This window comes from Pygoscelis adeliae, unplaced genomic scaffold, assembly GCF_000699105.1.
Source record: "Pygoscelis adeliae isolate BGI_AS28 unplaced genomic scaffold, ASM69910v1 Scaffold42, whole genome shotgun sequence".
Lineage (NCBI taxonomy): Eukaryota > Metazoa > Chordata > Aves > Sphenisciformes > Spheniscidae > Pygoscelis > Pygoscelis adeliae.
Genome location: NW_008824283.1, coordinates 6,474,488 through 6,495,295, shown reverse-complemented (window position 1 = coordinate 6,495,295; position 20,808 = coordinate 6,474,488). Strand labels below are relative to the sequence as shown.

General features: G+C 38.5%; 1 protein-coding gene across 2 annotated transcripts in view; it reads right to left on the bottom strand.

Annotated features, from left to right (window-relative positions):
• Window positions 1–20,808, bottom strand: part of TENM2 (teneurin transmembrane protein 2) — a 563,241-nt gene that overhangs the window by 30,328 nt on the left and 512,105 nt on the right. For both annotated transcript variants that reach the window (XM_009318514.1, XM_009318515.1), the window contains 6 exons: window positions 13,274–13,484; window positions 8,607–8,726; window positions 6,836–7,097; window positions 5,860–6,127; window positions 4,538–4,681; window positions 2,738–2,987 (listed from right to left, as the gene is read on the bottom strand). In XM_009318514.1, coding sequence (XP_009316789.1) covers window positions 2,738–2,987; window positions 4,538–4,681; window positions 5,860–6,127; window positions 6,836–7,097; window positions 8,607–8,726; window positions 13,274–13,484 — 1,255 coding nt within the window. The remainder of the gene's footprint in view (window positions 1–2,737; window positions 2,988–4,537; window positions 4,682–5,859; window positions 6,128–6,835; window positions 7,098–8,606; window positions 8,727–13,273; window positions 13,485–20,808) is intronic.

Sequence of the window (20,808 nt, the reverse complement as noted above, 5' to 3'; positions counted from 1 at the left end):
CACCCCCATTGCTGTTAAATACAGGAATCTTTCTGGACCACTGAAAGAGTTTTCACATGGAAATATGTGTAGCTTGTGGGCTAGGAGCGAGAGAAACTGGCAGTTTTCTGAATATAGAACTGGGAAGGGCGAAGCATTGGCCTTAGGATATTGTCCGCCAGTCGGAGGCAACCTCTTTAATCAAAATAGGTTTCCAGCAGGCTATTTCTAAACAAGTTTCTACTACAGAGTTTATTTTCCTCTCCCCCTAGTCTCTAAAATAATTGCTTAAAGCAAGTTTGGAAGCTACTTGGTATCTATTTAAGCCCATCAAAGCAAATCTTAGGGTAAAAGAAACCTTCTAAGTGAGCAGTAAGATACTGTACAATGGGAGATATATAGCATTAATTGATCCCTAGTTTACTGTCTAGACACAAAGTCAAAGGAAAAGTGTTCTCTACTTCCCAGAAGTAAATTAATCCATTCTCCACACCACAGTGTTTCACTGTGTTTTTGTCAATTCCATTTAGGAATATCCACTAAATGAAACAGAGAGATGCATGACTCCTGAGCTGCAGCACTCAATGCACAGCCCCAAACTTGCAATACCAACGTTAAGCGTGAAACGCAACACTCTTGAGCCAAAATTCCTATTAGCCACTCAGATCAGGCACCTTCATAAAGGACAGTGTGAAGCAAATATGCACAGTGGGATATTCTGACTTATGAAGTTACTCAAGATTTATATTGGCTTATGTAAAACCAAAATTACAGCCATTGTGAAATCTAAATAAAGTGATGTATTTGGTTTGCAATACTTATGGACATACTATTTGCAACATTATACAAGCTACTTGATACTAGCTGAAGACTCTGCTCTCGTTCATACTTAAATGGCTCAAATCTTCAAACTCTTACCCGTGTAACTCATACAGATTTTAAAATGACCACTGAATCACAATTACTGCTATAGATGAAGTTTGCTGGAATGGACCTTAATTCCCTTTAGAGGATCAGGGGGCAAAAGACATCACTGCAAATCATGAAAATCTGTGTGTCAGGTCATTTGCAGCTGTCCAACAGCACTCAAAATACAATAGCTTTATTGTTCATTGTTAATAGTTATAACAGAAGCTAAAGAAACTACCCTATGGAAAACAGACTCTCATAAAAGAAAAGAGAAAGTGGACAAAAGCAGATTAAGAAGTCCATCTTCTGTTTCTTTACTGATGTCCTTTCCCATTTTCCCTCACATGTGCTGAAAAGCCCAAGTTCTGTCACGCATAGAGAGAAAGCAAAGTACTCAGACTAATACTGTTGTAAACGTGGAGACATTTTCAAATACCAGGTGTGCTAGGAAACTTTGTCACTGGCTGGTATTAGGAAGTGAGGTGTATATAAATGCCTTATATTAAGTATCCTCATTTGAAAATATTCCTCTTCACCTATAAAGCTGTAGTCCTGTTTACTAGAAAGCTAAACAGAACTGAACAAATTAGAAAAACAAAAAATCAGCGTATTCTGTATAACGCAGAATTATAGTGTATATTGACAGAAATATTTATAGCGTGTCACACATCCATACCGGCTACCTTCTGTGGTTTATACTGAGCTGCTAGCAGAAAGCACTGGATGATCTATGCCTTTTTTTTTAAATATAATGAGGCAGCCTGATGGTGTATGAGGTAGGTGTCAAAGAGTGATTTCAGAGTAGAATTGGCCTGAATCGGATCTCTTTTCTCTTATATAAATCAGAATTCACAACAGTGACATCAACAGAATGACATGAATGGAAGAGAGGTGTAAAATAGAGCTAGGCCTCCTATTCTCTAACAGTCCAATCATTTTGCGCTTTGTCCCACTAATTAAAAACTAGAAGTACGGTGGAAGCAGAGGAATTGGTTATTGGCCATATAATGAAAAAAGAGGCTAATGACCTAAATTCACTCAATGTACCTTGCAGCTATATCCAATTTACAAGAGCACTAATCCTATTGCCCTAGTGGTCTGCAGAAGCATCAGAAGACAGGCAATGCAAGCTATTTTTCCTCATTTTTCTGCAAATACTCAACAGTGCTGTAACTATAATGTCCAGTTACGTGAGTTACTGTTTGAAGCAATAGCTCTTGCCTCTCCTAGAATAATGAAAAAAGGAGACGGAACAGAAATGGATGAAGTGGTACACTCTGCACTCATGCCTTCCCTATCAAGTGACCAAATCTTAATGTTGGGGGGGGGGGGGGGGCAATCTTAAAAAGAGTTCCGATGATGTGAAGTGGCTCTGTCTGTCAATCTTACCTGCACTTGCCAACCTATAGAAATAGACTTACAAGTATGAGAAAGAAGTGGGAAAGTGACTCAAAACCATTGATAGGAAAACCTTCCTTCTAACCTTGTAAGACTGTTATACCTTTGCTTATCACTGTGGCTCAATACCTAAGGGCAGTCAATTCTGTAGTTTTCAAACAGAACTAAATGATGTATAGTACCGAGAGGAGATCGTATCAAATGACCGCCAACAGGACAGAAGAAGGTGGTTTGTACTTTTTGTACGAGTTGGTTTGTACTCTGTAGTCCTTCTCTACAGCCATTGCTCTGATAAGCTACAGACTTTGAACCATGCATTTCTGTGCCCCATTTCTCCACTGGAATTTAAATAGGTTGAAAGTGACAATGTTTTACAAAATTATAAAAAGTAATGGTAAAGGCTGATTTGAGCACAGGCTACAGAAATGAAGTGCTAAGATTAACACCTTACCTCAGCTCCAATATACTGGTAACATTCCTGGATGGGAAGATACGCCGAATATAGTTAAAATCTCCAACAAAGAGACTTCCATCAATACCCACTGCCAGTGCTACAGGGGCCAAAAGCTTATTTCCTTCTGCCAGACCATTGCAGCTAGGACAGGATATGCTTCTTCGGCGCCCATTCCCCATAATGCTGGTTATCACAGCCGGCTGCTGAGTTAGAAACTGATTTTCTCCATTGCCTTTGTGCAATATACCTAATAATAAAGAGGAGAAGAAGTGGTTATTACAATCATTCATTGCAGGGAACTTCAGGTAGTTCTCTTTTCAACAGCTGCTGTTAAGTTCTGTACACTGAAATGACTCCAGCACTTGGTTCTTCAACGGTGCAAAAAGAGTGAAAGAGCTTTGCAGTAGTAAAAATAAAGGTGTAACGAAGATTCTCTGTTAAAAAAGACATACATGCGCAATCACAGACGCAAACCTAAACCCAGAGTCTTTTGGTATTCATTATGAAAGAAAACGCTGCCATACATCCCTCTGGCCTGGCACAATGGTTTAGACTGTCTTACTAACCGGGAAGTGAGAAGGCAAACAGTGGAGAGGACACGTTCCTTACTTGTGTCCCTGGATCCTCTTGCTCCAGTTTCCTATGTTACATTTTGGTTGGAATTTTGTGCCAACCTTACTGTTCTCTTTCCACCTCGCAGTCTTTCACACTTTCTTCATGGAAAATGAAAAATGAGAAACGGAGATGCCATAGAAGAGGATAGCACAGAAAATTAAAAGATAGGAGAAAGATGAAACTCCTAGAAGGGCTGCTAAGGATCAGTGATGAAAGGCAAGAGGGAAGCTAGTGGTAAGGATCTTTATTAGGCTTCAAGAAATGCCTTTAAGATAGGGTTTCTTTTCAAAATATTTCTTCAAAGAGCAGACCCCTGCTCCAAGCAGGGAGTGGATTCTCTGACAGAGTGACCATTTTCAGTGTATCAAAGATTGTAGATATCTGCCCGGAAACTTTTAGCCTCATGTTCTCTTGGGAAATGCAATTGTATGATCCTAATGTAAAGTAACTGGCTCTCCACTGGTGACGACAGTGAATATCATGCACTATCCAAATGGCTATCTCAGTGATGTTTGATCTGCTGCACAGCACTTAAATTGTGTTCCAATGGCCTGATTTTGCTTATTCTGAACACTACTTTAGATTTCTTGAGCAACAATATAGTTTGCAATTTGTTAATGCAGGGATCAGCAGGGAGGCTGTAGAAAACACTTTACAGGGATCAAATGAAATACATGCTAAGCATTCAGCTCCCTAAGAGTCCCTCGTAAAATATGAAGACCAGGAACATTCAACTTAGGATACATAAAGACAAAGAGAAGAGGAAAAAACAAACAGGTGACAAAAGAAAAAGACAAATGAGACTCAGTATCTCATCACAGACTTAAACTCCTTTTAAACCCCATGTCAGATGAGAGGGGAAAAAGGTCAAACAAGAGGAACCAGGAACAGGTGTGGTTAAGATCAGAAAACCAGGGAAGGAAGACAGAAAGACATCACAGGGGAATAAACGAACAACAGAACAGAGGATAAAGATTTGGACTTTCTTAAAGTAAAATAGCTATTGAAATTCTACAAAAATTTTCTGACAGCTGAAACACGTCCCATATCTTACTGAGGTAAAGATGAAACAAAAAGAGTGGAGAAATTGCATTTTTTAAAGTGTAAATATAATACAAATAAAAAGCGTTCACAGACAAAACTCCATATAGCACAGAAATCACACGGAATTAACTAACTCACCACTCTTGACATTAAGTACATGATGTTTATCCAAAGACCATCCTCCTAAATTTGAAGGATCTAGTTCAAATCCTTGCAGCAGTGCTGTCCTCTTCTCCCATAAAATGAGACTGGGGCAAGTCTCGTACTCATAACCCACAGAAACTGAAATAAAATAAAATAAAATCTAATATACTTGCTGAACAAACACTGAATTAAACGCCCAGAGCACATTCAAATCATTTAGCATTCCAGTTCCCCAGCCCCCTCAAGAAGATGGAGTGTTTATATTCCTCTCTTTTATTCGACAATATTAAATTCAGATCTTTGACTAGACACAAATTTGAAACTTCATTCACATGTACTCTGCAGGGATCTGACCACTTCTCTTTGAATAGTTGGCATTGGGAAGTGACTGGTTTGGTGAGAGTGAGAAATATAATTTTTGAAATATAATAAAATTATTCTATCAGATAATAGGGCGAGATTAAACTCTTAATTTCCCAGACGTTCAAAGCATTTATTTAGTGTGTTCATTTTACATACCATGTACCAAGGAGTAGTGAAAACTTTGCGTGCTTTTAAGCACACACACACACTGTGAGGATTACTCAGGAAAGCAATACCTTATGCAATAATGCAAGAAAGAAAAGCTATAGCAAAGAAGATTTTAGAAAATATAGGAAAGAAATAAGATTTTAAAAGTAAATTTTTCTGAAATAAGATTTTCAAAGTAAATTTTTCTTTCCACGCTGGCACAGCTCTGATGCCCATTTTTAGCACCGTTGTATCAAAATTGTTCTGATATTCAAATGAAAACTTAAAAATATTATAACGATCACTCTTTTTCCCACCCACTAGAACCAAGCGAACTAAAACCAGCTGTAGAACAACAAGACTGAACAGCATTAGAAAAACACCATTTTCATGTCAAATGTATTATACGACAAGAGGCTATAAGTAACACAGCATGCATGAAAATCCAAATGCACTGAAGAATGCCAGTCAGTCCCACATGAGGTTCATTTGTTAACTGAAAGAAAATAAAAACATAGTGATGGACTAGGTTTCACCTAAGTTCCTGTGGCCAGTTTTTCCCATTGTCTGGTCTAAACCTTCTAAGTCAGCTACCAATCGGGAAGCACAGGCATGTTGATGGAGTTTAGACCCTCTGAATGTGATCTTTAATGTGTAAGAGAAACATAATACAAAGATAAATCGTGTCAGGAAGACAAGAACTGCTTAGTCTGCATTTGCTTCTCCATAAGAAATCTTTGCAGTTTTCTTACCAAGAATTACAGGTGTTATTTGGAAAGTTTTGGAGCTTGTATATGCTGACTTACCTACAGCATCTGACAACCCATAAACCTTCTGACCATATGCATCTGTTTTGTCCCAGATAAATGTATATGCCAAGTTGGGAGATGCCTGAAATGATTTTTGAAACAGATGCCCTTCTACCGCTACCATCAAATGAACTTTGATTAGATTCAGCGGCACAAGTGACTGAGTCATGGCGATCTTAAGTAAGGATTTGTATCCAGCAGTACGGGAACTCAGGTAGCTGAGCTTTATACTAGAGCCAGGGATCTCGATTTCTTCATGAAGAACCTGAACAGGAAAAAGATCAAACATTCTACATTAGTGCTTTGTTATTTTTTTTAGAATAATATCGCCTTGCATATTCTTATGAACTTATGACTTTCTCCTACTGGGAGTGGTTAGCCTCAAATCAGTGCAGTGATGCAGTTCAGGTGACATTTCTGAACAATTATTTGTCATCTGTGTACAGATGACACTGCTGGCAAAAGTGCAAATAAGTACAAGTAGTTTTACTGCAAGTTATATGCAAGGGGAACATAAGAAATACAGCCACGGGAACCCGCAACTTCCACTAGCAGTTAGTATGAAGTAAAGACGAATTGAATAAAGTAGTGAAGCAATAGTACCAGCAGTTTTCCTTTGTCCTAAGTAACATACAAGAAAACGGCCTGTGGTTAGCAGCACACACCAAGCCTTTGCAAAATTCTCTTGAAACACCTAAGCTGTCAACTGACATACAGAGATATTCCTGATATATTGTATGATAATAAGAAGGTGCACGGTAGTCAAAGATAAATGTGTCTGGGTGACATAAACCTAGGCTATCTCCTGCAGACCTCATTAGAAAACCTGGTATCTGTCAGAATGAATGCAACTCTACAGAGGCATCGCTACAGCAATTCCAGGGGACAAACGGTGACTCTGTGGTAAGTGCTCAGGTCAGCACTAGCTTCTGACCACTGATTTCTATATCCTTTTCACTCACACTGTTCTTACCTGGGTTTCTGGTACAATGGGATTCCGGCCAGGAGCATCACTGAAGAAAGTTGAAAGTGGTGATGAAATGATGACTGGATCAGGACGGACAAAACCACTTAGATCACAGCTGGGAATGGAGTTCTCCTCTGTCTTCATCACAAGCGTGTCCATGGCGTAGAAGCTATTCCACGGCAACCATACTGTCCTTTCCTGACTCATAAATGGGGCCCGTTCAAAGTGCAAGGTTAGGGATGCTCCGCCATTTGCAACCAAGTCAAATCTAGAAAAATGTGGGCTTTAGAAGTGACGAGACTGAATAATTCCAGTAATAGCATTCCTGGCTAATGGAATAGGTATATAGGTATACCTATAGCAATAGGTATATTTTAAGCGTCATGCTTCAAATGATCAGTAATGGGATGTGAACCTTGGCAACTAAACAACTGAAATCCATCCAAGACAAGCAATGATTTGAAGTCACCCGGAAAAACCTTCTTCCTATATATTATAAAATCTGCATTAAATAATTAAAAAATACCCAACAAACAAATCACCACATTTATTATTACAAGTCACCCTTATATATAAAACCAGCAGAGAGGCCAAGTTCATACTGAGCTGGACACTGAATTATCCCTTTCCTAAAGGATGCTGTCCATCAAGCACAGAATGGGACACATGGCAGTAAGAGAATAGTCATGAAAAGTTTTGCTGTTTGTGTTCTACAAATAAAAGAAGAATTCCTGACCCCAGGACAATGGATCTGTCATTTTGCAGAGAGATTAGGTATTTACGCCGAACCCCCTACATAATCTTAGCAATAATGTGGAGCTGCACAGGCATTTTGAAATCTGGCCTAAATGAGTAGAAGACTTCCAGGTTGTTCTGACAACAGAAGTAGATATCAGTTGTTTCATGTAAATGCCGGCAACGTAACTAATTACTCAATGATTTCAATAATCTGTTCAGATCCAAATACAGTTCAGCTCACCATTTACTGTAGTATTAAACCACTGAAATCAACAACGTTATACTTTTATTATAGCAGAATAATATTCTGGGAAATGTGGAAATGAAATACTCCCTAAAGTTCAGTTGACTCATATTAATTATTTCAATGCAATTGTTTGCATGCAAGATCAAGATAAAACGGCAAATGTTTACAATGCATGTGTCACAGATGCACTGTTTACCACAGCCAATAAACTGGATAAACCATGACACATTGATTTTTGTTTATCTGAACTTGTGTGCATTTCAAATCAGCTGATACAAGGGGGAAAAAGCACTTTTTTGCACAGCAGGAAATTGTCTAAATATATTCAATTAGAATCTTTTGATTACATTCTACCCTGAAGAAACTCAGAAGATAGTGGATCTTCAAAAGGAAGGAGAGGCAGAAAGGAACTTTTAACAAAATATACTATTCTATAATGATACTCCTTTTTTCTTCTGGCAGTGTTAGCCTGCCTTGCATTTTAAAATAAAATATTTCTGGTCTCGGCTGGATATTACTGTAGTCCACAAATGTTTTCATAGATACAGGGCAATTTATTTGAAAGGAGTCTGCCTGCTAACACATTATTATCAGAAGTCAGCCTTTTCATATTTACTTGCAGTTAGTATTCAAAATGCCATGTGAAAAATTACTTTTGTGTTTACTTAATAGCTCTTTGCCCTGGGAGGAATGCCATGCATGGTACCACATGGTTCCATTAGATCACACCATCTGTTAATCAGCAAAGATACTACATACAAAATAGGTACTCAATGAAGCAAGCAAACTCACGTCCCATCCTGACGAGTGATGGTATAGCCGTACTTTGGATACTTGACAAATGACACATTGACCCCAACTAGAGGAGTTCCATCTGTAGTCACCACTTGGCCTCTTATAAGAGACACAAGACTGAAAAAGAAAGATAATTAAAGGTATTAAAGTTAGTTACAAAAGCAAAGTTACATTGTTTATAAACTTAGTGGAACACTTGTGCTTCATTTACTTACTCTAAGTCTAATTTACTCCAAAGATTTTTAGAATACTGACGATACCACAATATTGCCCAGCTCCCTCTACATACTTAAATCAAGAAACTGCTTATCTATGCAGTGAGGTCTGTGTATACAGAATGGGAGTTAGTGCCTTCCTTGTCTAATGAGGCTTTGCCTCATTGTCTAATGAGGCTTTGCAGAGTAGAAAGCTACCTCACATTCAGCCAAGCCAGAAACGTGACCCTGAAGTCTCACTGAAACGATGATTGGGCGCTTCTCAAAAACCTCCCTGGGTACAATAGCGTGTCTGTGGATGCCTGATACACTTGAAAAATATGGTGTAATGCCATACCTCTTTTTTATACAACCGATTATACAAATTAAGGTTCACGTTCTTTCATCTTCGGGAGTGACTGAGGTTTGTACGCTGTGTTTGGTCCTGATTTGTAACCCTTGCTTTTCACTTTGTCAACAGGAGAAAGGATTTGGTTTTAAGACCAGCTATACGCACAGGCAAAATAAAGAGTTTTCTTCGCCAACAGGTTAAGCAAAGTTGACGGAGACGAAGGAGACGAAGATGGGTTATTCCCGTAAGAGGCACAGTCAGTCTTTTGCTCTTTTGAGAGTGCTTTGCTGCTGCTAAGTGCACAGCCGGCAGAAATTGCTGCTGGCCGCCTGGCTGCATTCTCAGCCTCCTGAGCGCTGGAAGTAGCAAGCCCCACTTCTCCCTGCTCTGCTGCTCTCCGGCACGGCCAGTCTGTTCCTGCCCCTCTCCTCTCCTCTCCCAGCTGGAGAGGAGTCTCCATCCCCTGGCTCCTTTCCCTTCCACCCTCCCCGTACCCTGACAGAAGCAGATTGGTGAGTGGGGGAAGCTGCATGGTACAGGGGAGATGGAAAAGGAGAAGCTCCTTGCAGATGGTTTCCATTTCTACATTGGAAATGTGAAAAAAGGAGAAGGCGACCCTGGGAAACAGGGAGAAAGTTAAATCCTGCTGCAACCCATAATCTCAGGGACCTCAAAACTGTGTTTTGCCGTAGCCCTAGGTGAAAAGATTTCTGTTTCAGCACTGTGTGCTTCCAGCATGACCCACCAACTCTCAGCTGTAGCTATAGAGAGAGCCAGAAAACGAAAAGCCCCGTTTCTGAACTGACTCTGCGCTGGCAGGACCGGACCTGCCCCTGAAGCCCCGCAGGCGTCAGGCACACCAACAGGCACAGCGTCCTGACACCACAGACTCCTGGGCCCGGTCCGAGCTGCAGGGCAAGGGGATTAAAGTGAGCTGTGTTTTGCCGAAAACGGGCAAAATGCAGTTGAATTCTGGGACGGCTACAACGCTCGCATTATCCCCTATGCTTGCATTTCTAAAGCCATGTACGTACCAGAGAACACCTATTTTCATTAGTAATATCAGGGGTTGTTTTCAGGTCTTTTCTATTGACTCTGAAATGTTCAAGGTGCTGTGGTGTAAATTTCCGACTGTATTTTACCAGCTATTTAACAACTACTTCCTCATATTTTTATTCCAAACAAGGCGTAGCATTTTCTTCAGTATTACATAAAAAAGAAACTAATTAGTGAAAACGAGCCATTTCTGTTACTTTTCTCTTAGAACTTTCAACCATTTCTTGACCCTCCAGGTCAAATTTTGATTTCTGAAATCAACATTTTGTAACAGAATATGGAATTTAATAGAAATTGATACCTGTTGAGAACATCTACTTGGGAATATGTTGGACCAAGATAATTGTCTTGGCATCTTTCATTTTGCTCGAATTATTTAGTTACAAACACACAGAAGCAGTTTTAGGAAGACAGTCACTCAAGCTTCTATAGGGGAACAGTGCAGAAAGCAGATTTAGAAAGAAATCATCATATGGCAGAAGAGAACTAATAATGTTCATGACAATTTTTTTCTACCTTCAATTTTATTATTTCAGGAAATAATTTGAATAAGAAATCTTCCTTTTTATTTCTAAAATGCCAAAATATGGAACACAATGGATATTAAAATTTGTAGCTAAAATCTGGATTTATAAGAAGTGATATGTTGACTAACAGTCACACATAGGACAACCTTTTTTTTGGTAATCTTTTAAAAGTGTAACTGACCAATTAAGTTGATACATTAAATCCTTTTTTTTTTAACACGGAAGTTAAATGTGTAAAAACACATAGTTTTTTTTTTTTCCCTGAAAACTTCATTTCATCTTGTTTCTGCACAGAAACGATCAGTGAGAGCTAAATAATTTTGCAATCAATACATTTTGTTATTTATTGCTTTAGCAGTGTGGGAAATAACTTCTTTTTCTTATACTAGTATTGGAAAAAAATCATAACCACTGTTTTGTCCCACTTTTTCATCTCTTTCAATGGAATGAGAGGTTGAGCTAAGAAAAGGGAGAGGCCACTATCTTTCATGGCAGCTACGTCTTGAGACTATGGCAGCTTCAGTACAGATGAAACTTGGAGTCTAACCTTGAGGAACTTTTTAAAAGTCAAAAATCTTAGTTTTAAAACTTTCAATTTGCCATTATACATTAGATTTGCCTAAAATTGGTACCAAAAATAACAGCTGAACTGCAGAATTCTCAAAAGCACCTTCACAACTTAGAGGCTAAGGCCAATTTTAAAATGTCATTAATATGCCATTTGCAAAAATATGTTAAAATACATGATGTACTTCAGATGAATAAAACAGAACTAAGACTCCTGCCACCAGGAACCCTAGAAAACATATTTAAAAAAAAAAATCTAAAATTCCAAATGAGGCTTTTTCAAAGGAGCCTCAGGATTGAAGTGCCCAGCTCGTGCTTAGTCTAGACATCTAATTCTTAGACTGTTTGAAGACTGCAACCCATATCCATACATAAACAGCTTGATTATTTCTAACATAATTTCTAATATTTCTTGGATGGCACAAGAATGTCTGCATATCACTATACTCATCTAGAAATTTGGAATGATAATCACCTGCTTTTGTAAAATACTTCGAGTTCTAGGAATAAAGTGTTGGATCATGTTAATAACACAACTAAACATTATCAGATGACAGTGAAATACAGATACAGGGAATACATTCATTTGCATTCTGGGTGGCTTAACGAGGCAACAGCTCAAGCACTGGTTAGCATACAATATGTAACAGGAAACTGCCTGCTCCTCTTCACTCAAGGAAATTTTGCTGACCGTAACATATATAGAGCAGCATGTACCAACCAGCCTGTGGACTCTATGCTTTTTATGCTGTAGCCTGTATTCCTTTTTGGACAAATTATTCAGCCTCATGAATTAGTAAGCTTCTCTCTTGTGTTGTTTTCCTTTTCGTGCAACATTGCAGAAAATTGCAAGAATTCCCCCATTTTATTTTTACAGAGCTGATGAGGGGAAAAAAAAAATCACAGCAAATTCAGGGGTGAAAACAGAACAATTTTCTACCGTTATTCCAAGCAACTCCATGTGTGTACGCATACAGTATTTTATAGGATAGAATAAACTCTCTATTATATAGAGTAGGATCCAACAGGGCTTTTCTGATAGAATATGGAAATCATTGTGCTATTTGAGCATCACAGGGATGAATACAATGGGGACCTGCCTGGTGTATCCAGAAACATTATGAACCTCATTTCACAGACAAATATTTAGTGACTTGCTCTACATCATCCAGTAAGCCTATAATGAAATCCTGACTGAAAAAACAGTTTCCTGTAATGAAGTCCAATCTTTTGGGTGTTATCTCAAATGAAGTTCTTTTTTCAGTTTTAACCTTGGCAATATGAATGTAATTAGCATATTCATCAATTTCTTAGCGTCTTTCCATGGAGACATATTTAAATAATATTGATAAATGGGAACACCACTCTTCTTGTAAGCATACAATGGCATCAAATATCAATTAATGATGTGCTGGCTTTTAGATTCATTATAAATATATAATTAATAATCATAGCAAGAACAGATATAGAAAAAACCAAGAAGAAAATGAAAACCTTGTCAGATGTATTGATGATGCAAGTAAAACAGTTTTATATAAGGAATAAATAATAAAACCCCCTAAGTTAATGTATCTTTAAAATAATTTGAAATGTTATTCCATTATTGAAACTTGTGTTAACGGCACTAAATAAAATGCAATCTCTTTGTAACTGGGAACTATTTTTCATTTTCCTTTGTTCTAGATTGCAGTCTTCATAAAATATAAACCTCAGAAGCTCCTACTCAGCAGAACGAACCTTCTTCTAGGTGTTGCCAATATGTTAAAATGCTAATAGAACTCAGTGTTATAAAATAAAGGCCACATCAAAAATTGCAACAGAGTGCCCTCAGTGGGAATGATGCCCGAGATGCAAACACATGAAGCACCTGAAACCAGCATCTCATGTTAAAACATGAATAAAATCTCTGGAGAAATTCTCCCGTACAATGCAACTGCACAGATACAGTATCGTATTTATAGCTGCTACCTGCTGTTGAAGGGATTTTCTCCTGGGATGATATGAGTGCTGTCTTTCCCCACTAAGAGCTTGATTCGATCATAGAATGACTTCACAGCTGGTGAACCAGAATGGCTCTGTTGTATGATGTCAAGAGGATCACGTGAACCCCGGCACAACAGGCTATTTTGACAGGTAGACTGGAGGCAGCAGTCTGGGTCTAGGCAGTCAACCAAGCCATCTGAAAAGTAAGAATCATCAGGATTCAGCCGGCTGCGCAGCACTATCAAGCAACAGTATCTAATGGACATCTTAAGGCACTGGGGAAAAAATGTTAACGCTTACTCTTCATAACATCTCTATGCCATAAAACTGGTAATTGAACCAATAATGCAATGAGGGTGAGACTTTCTCAAGTACACTGGTTAAACACCATTACTGCTACAATTAATTCGAACCAGTGTTAGATGAGAATCAATCCCAAAGAAATCTGTTAAGGGTTGGAATTCGGAAGAAGGCCTAGTGGAAGGAGTACAGGATTTTTTGTTTACACTTTTTGTTTGGTTGGTTTGTGCTTTTTTTAAAATCTTTCCAACAGAGTTTTTAGATTTCCTTGCTGGGCTATGAGAGTCTTGAGAATTATGCTGTTTAATTTCATTTGTTCCATTTGGGGAGATGAGGGAAGGAGATGGGGGTGACAGAGTAAGTTATCATTACCTAAGTAAAATAAAAATTACATTGTACCCGTTTTGGCAATTCATAGGAAAGTGCTGCTGGAACTCCCACCTCCCATAGATATCTGAATCAGAACTTGTTCGCATGCTTGGATAAGGAAGGATCAGTCACAAAGCTGGTGGGTTCAGTCACCGTATTACATATTAGGTTGTCCATCAAGAATATTTCTTAAGAAGTATTTTTAAGAAAAATTAGAATTTAAACACCAGAAATTGAAATGGAATCCTCAATGAGGAGATCGATCTGTATACTTTGATAAATCACAACTGACTATTTTTAGCACATACAGTTACGACTTCTAGCATCATCCTTTCCTTTGGTATCATCATTTAACTGAAATATGTTCTCTCAATGGAGTTCTACTGTAATTTAGAGATTAATAACCATTTACTTTAAAATATTATCATCTCTAATAATTTAGAAACATTTGTTCATCTACTCTGACAAGAATCAGGCATTCAATCTGCAAATCTACTCAGGTTTGTAAACTTCCAGAGACTCCCCAAGACATATTAATCTGATTTTTGAATACAAATATGGCCTGGGCACATTCTGAATATCATACACAAGAGAGAACATTCCGGTAGGTTAGTTGACAAAAGTACCTTAGAGTAAGATCATGACTAATGTATTTCTGAGATCTTCAAATGCACAACAGACCAGCATTACCCTAGACAGTGATAACTGCAAAAACAACAACAACAAAAGAAAAAGCAACCCAAACCAAAACCTACGAAAAGCCTTCTTATTTTACAATTAGCCTTGTATTTCCAACAGATTGTGTGTGCCTGAAATGACTGCTTCTGATTTAAAAACAAAATTGCCAAGGTAGGCTGACAATGTTTCATTTAGCCCTCCAAGGAAATTTAAGTTAGACAAACTACCTTGTTGCGAGACCTATACATTGCTTTAAGGTCAGTTGCCTATTCACATTAAGAGCTCCATTCATCTTGCAATCCTTTCCAATGTGGCGGTAGGAATTTTCTTTTTTGCTACAATCCATTTTCCACCCACTTTATATAATCATTGTAAGGACACCGTTAGCTTCAGATTATAACTCAAGGCAGTTTTCCTATTAAGCTCCGAGAACTTTTTCTCAGCATCCTGCGTTCTTTCTCAGTTTGTGACACCTCTGCAACTATGAACTGAAAAGCTGCCCACTGTTTAGTCCGCTCAGTTCTTTTATTCAGATGACCACCAGTCAAGGGAATCCTATCAATACATTAGAAATAACAGAAGCAAAGCACAGGATATAAATTACTCCCTTTGAAAAATTTACATTTACCTGTTCAAGCTGCATCATATTTTTGCTATACCTGTTATTAGAGGTGAGCATATGTTATGTCTGTAACGACCTCATCATGCAGCAGATTATGGGATGCTGTGACCGAACGCTTCTGATGACACCATGAACTTTCAATTGGCATATCAATCTCTCACTGTCCTGTCAGTCACGCGAATCACATCTTTATGCTCACAAGCCCCCTTGGATATAGTCTGACATTGCAATCTTCAGTAAATTACCCTGTCACTGCCAATCTCACCGTTATCTCACAAACAATCAAGCAGGCAATCAAACTGCTCTGAATTGCCAGTTCAGGACCTGGGAGGCTAGAAACATCTCCATTCAATACCAGGGAGAAACCTGTGTATGATTCCTTTCATGTTGGAAGGTTTTTATGCAATTATGTGAATTCCGGCCCGCACACTTTCAGATGCTTACAAGAGTATTTAGAAAAGACAGGCATATACCATAACATAAATATACACACGATTTACTGGTTTGGAACGTTATTACTTATAATATATGGCTATATTCCCCCGTACTAATTTATTCCCAGATGGCAGGATTTGGGAGTTAGGATATTTTTACCTTATGCCAACTAGTTGATCCAGCTTGTTGCAACAGCAGAGCTGGGGTATGGGTCTGTTCAGCACACGCAGCCAGAACCCGGGCACTGCTGTTTGGTGTCAAAGGCTTACACATCGCTATACTGTTTGCATTCATAGTTGCATTGCTGCTATTGTTTACTTTGTTGCTCTGAAATCTCTGACTCTTATGTATGAGAGAGTATTGATTACTGTCAGAATGTATTTGTTTCTAGGTCATGTTTGCCTAATTTGCTATCTGGACGTATTATCACAGAATGGCTGAGGTTGGCAGGGACCTCTGGAGGTCACCCGGTCCAACCCCCCTGCTCAAGCAAGGGTACCAAAAGCCGATTGCCCAGGACCATGCCCAGACAGCTTTTGAATATCTCCAAGGACAGAGACTCCACAACCTCTCTGGGCATCCTGCTCCAGTGCTCAGTCACCCTCATGATAAAAAAGTGTTTCCCAGCATACATTTGTGCCTGGGGTTGTTCCTTCCCAGGTGCAGGGCCTTGCACTTCATGAGGTTCCTATCAGCCCATTTCTCCAGCCATATTGTACCATTACATATGAAGTAAATTGTTACAGAACCATTTAGTTGCATTAGACTCAGTTGATTAAAACAAGGGCTAGGAAAAAATGTACCTTCTGTAAGAGAAAACTCTGCCATAAGCATGAATTTTAATTAGAATTCAGTACTTTGTTTTTTAATATATATTTCAGAGCTTGTCATCTTCCAGATTTCCTCAGGCACACTGAATTATTTATATGGTTAATTCAATGACAAAAACCTCACCATTAGCCTCACCAAGATATTGCTGCTTTTCATAGCATGCACATCTGAGTTTAAAGTGGCCAGTTAGCAGCTCTCTGAAACTCTGTATACTAAAAGGAAGAAAATTAAAGGAAGAGACTGTAGGGGGGGGTAAGGTGCTGCTTAACCTCCTCCAAGAACTTGAGACCAAAAGAAGTCCTGACTTGGCCTTAACTGAGAAGAAAGAAGTAGGAAATTTTGATCTGATTTACACTGGCAGCACAGGATTAGCTCTCCATTGCTGTTCGCAGTTCTGAATTCCCAAATCTTTTCAGAAACAAAGCAAGTGACATGGTATTCCTCTTGAAGACTTCACTTCTGCTAATGGATACACACATTTCTTGACTTTCCATGAACTGTTCCACAAGATTTTTGGCAGACTTAACTATACAGCAAAAAGAAAATTTTAAAGTATTACATGTAAGTAGAATAATCTACTCGTGCACGCCATACTTTAAGATGGCCTTATTATTGTGTTCCTCTTGAACATTGTTACAAGGCCTAAAAAGCTCTCAGTAGAAATAATGATATATTTTACTCCTAATGTATTTAGAACCTCTCATCATCAGTCTTCCTTTACCACTGAATATATTTCTTATCATGTTCAGGTGACTGGATTCCAGAATTGTGCTACACCTTTCCTTGAAAAGTTGACGCTTGAGCTGTTGGTTTGTTTTGTTTTTTTAAATCCTACGAGTAAATTATCTTTAGTTTCCACTCTTCATCAAATACTTGCAGGTTGCGCTTCAGGTTCAATTCATGATGCACGTTAGAATGAGTCAACTCTGACCTGACATCCAGCTGCTTGAGAAAATGCTTTCCGTACCCAGCAGGGGACAATTTTGTTTCCAAAACAAGACTTCTGAGCACATGCTCAGTAGAGGGCATCCTTACACTTCACTAGCTTCAGGAGCTGGTGGCTTTCAGAGCGTAATTCCTGGAATTTTTTCTTTTTCTAATAAACATTTCAGACTGATGATTAAAATAGAGGCGGGGAGGGGGAGGGGAACAGCAGCTATTACGAACCCTGAGGGCAAAAGGGCCTTTGATCACTCTAAGGGCAAATTAGTTAATTTATCATGATCCGATTTTAATTATGTGTAGTATTAATATACCCAAGGTGAAAGAATTAGAGATGCTCTATCAGATCATCAAAAGAGTAGGCCTTCTCTCTGCCAACACAGAAATATTTTAATTGAGCTCTAAAAATGCATGCAGAACTGTTTCCACAGACAGGCTATTCCACAGCCCAGTATATCTTATTACCAGGAAGTTTTATCTAATATTTAACCCAAAATTTCACTTTTGTAGCTTGATCTAGTTACTGTTAGCTATGTTGGCATACATCATTCAAAATAATTCCTCAGAAGTTCCTGGTGCTAACAAGAAAGCAACTGCTTCTAATCCTGCTCCAGCCCTGTTCTTCCATTAGCCAAACTGGAAAGCCTCTCTGTAAACTGTCAGGATATCCATCATACCACAGGTTTTTATAACAAACTGTGAGCACAACAGCGTATTTTCTGAACCATAAGCCTAAACCAAAGCTGCCTTTCAGGAAAAGTTGGATTATAAATCTCACATTGTGGTAAAATGGAACCTGGCTTCTGTGTAAGCTGGGTGTGCCTCTGAATGCCCCAAACACTCCCCAATGACGTTTTAAAGTACCCCGGAATATGACGTTGGTAGAGCAACAGCCCCACTTCCCTTGCCCCCTCAGGATCCCCGTGCTGCCCAGAGCTCTGGCAGTCGGGAAAACCCTCATCCCTAAGAGCATCACCTGGAAGAAACTACTGCAGGCGTAGCTCCAGCTACGCACTGAGCGCGTGGTGGTCCTTCGGAACCTGTGAATACTGGGGGATTATCGGTGCTCCAACTTCAAACCACATGTTGCTTAGAGCAGAGTTGACCGTTGCTTAGAGCAGAGTTGACCTAGAGGGCTCCAAGATGAAAACAATCTTGGAAAAAATGTTTGTTCAGTTCCAGTGTACACATGGATACCTACGCAGCAACCGGTAGCTTTTCAAATTGTGGAATTTGCTGTCACTGAATTTCTTGCTTTCGCTTCTCCATGGGTTATAAGAGCATGTTATTGTAGTAACATATCCCGTGAGGGACAGTGTAAGGATAAGCTGGCTAATGTGTGTAAAGGCGATTAGAGGCTGACATGAAGTTCTAACAAAATCGCATACAAGCACACTCATTAGGTCTTGTCAAACTTACATAATGTCTAGTTTTGATACAGATTTTATACTCGAGCCTACATGACTCACTCTGGCCCCCATCCACAATAGATTTCAACTACTCATTACATTTAATATTCTAAAACTGACTATTGTACAGGCTCTGGAAAGGTATTTTCTGCACCAAAAGTATTCTGGGTATTTACATTGAGAAGTTCATAAAATCTTTTGTCTCTGCTGAATTAGAGACCCCTGCTGAGGCAATGCTTGTTGAGGCAAGCTAAATTACATGATTTGCTTTTTTGCTGTGAAATACTTGTATTATCTTAAATGTCACGAGCCTGATGCAGTATCAAGTCACAGGATTTGTAATTTTCTAAAAGCAATTTTTTACTAAATGTTTATTGCAGGAAGACACTTCTCTTTTCTTTCTATTTTCTTTCTGTCTAATTTCAGAGATGAGTTTTCTAAGACAACTCAAATAAACAGCCTTTCAATCAGTCAAGTGCACTGTCCTGACAGTGAACTTCTCTAGAAATGTATTTTTCTCATGAATTGAAGAGAATTCATACTGGAGCAGATAGCTGGCTTTCTCTCATTCATTATCTTTAATGTATTGTGCCAAACAGAATTACTGCCAACTGTACTTCTTGGTGGGGTTACAGCTATGTAGTAACAAACTGAAGGGCAAAATTTGCCGTCTGAGATATGCACAACTCTCTTTGGAAAGCCAAGTGGAAATAAATTAAAATGAATTTTAAAAAGAATGTCCCACTTTGCATAACAAACAAGGAATTCCTCATTCTATTTAGCTTAGTATTCTGTACTGCTACAGGTTGCTTACTTTCCTTCCCCACCCAATTTTAGTCCAGATAATTACATTTTGAGAAATGTGCTCTGTGAAGTGATATAAGCAGTGACTGCATTTAAGCTTTTTTTTTTTTTTTTAACCTGCCTGCACCTGCCCTCTCCATCCTGATCAAATCTGAAACAAACCAATTTAGCAAAATTTTGGCTATTTTCCGTTCTCTGAGATTAGATCATTTAACTGTCTTGCCAATAAAAATTATAAACATGAGTAGAGTAAGTTTGAAAGGATGCAAAAGGTGGGAGAAGAGAGAAAGAAGGAAAAGAAAAGCCTAGAAAGAGTAACCCAAGTGGGTGATGCAGGACTCCTGCCAGGGCTGCTTCTGCAGAAGCCAGGGTTCTTAAATATCTGTCCCAAATTATCCCATAGAATTCAGGACAAAGGCCCCTCAAACATGAGCTCCTGGTATCGACTGCATCCAACATCTAGTGAAACTATTCTTTAGAAAAGGACTATGATGTTTGCTATGCATTACATTGTGCCTTTTACTTGGAAGCAGTCCAAGATCTAAGGTGAAGTCTAGTTAAACATACACAATTTATGAAGACTGTTCCAAGATACTAAAAGCATTTTGCAATTTAGGAACAACTAAACTATTATAAAATAGTTATTGTAAAAAGATGGGTATAAATAGCCCCTGTAGTGATTTTCTTATGCAACATGTCAAAAGAAATATGAACTTAAAAAGTAATGTACCTTCTCCCATTCCTCAAAATATCATTTCTAATCACTTAATTTCCTAAAATAGATCCACGGTGAATTAAATGGGTCATACATGTCTATTGGGGGGATTATACATTGTAATCACAAGTATAGGTCTTAAAATAAAGCTATTTCTAATTCCTCCAAAAGATGCTTAGTAACTATTAGACTACCGAGGGACTGATTAAGGAAAGGGATTAGAGTTAGAAGTGGTCACAGTAAGTAAATGATGTAATCCAAACATGTTTTGGAAAACAGAAGCATTTTCCAATTAAAAAAGATCTTAAAAGTGAGTCAATGCCAGAAAACCCTTACCTTTCAGTTAGGCTTCCTCCCTACAATAAATAAATAAATAGATAGAAAAATAAATAGACAAATAAATAATTAAATAAGA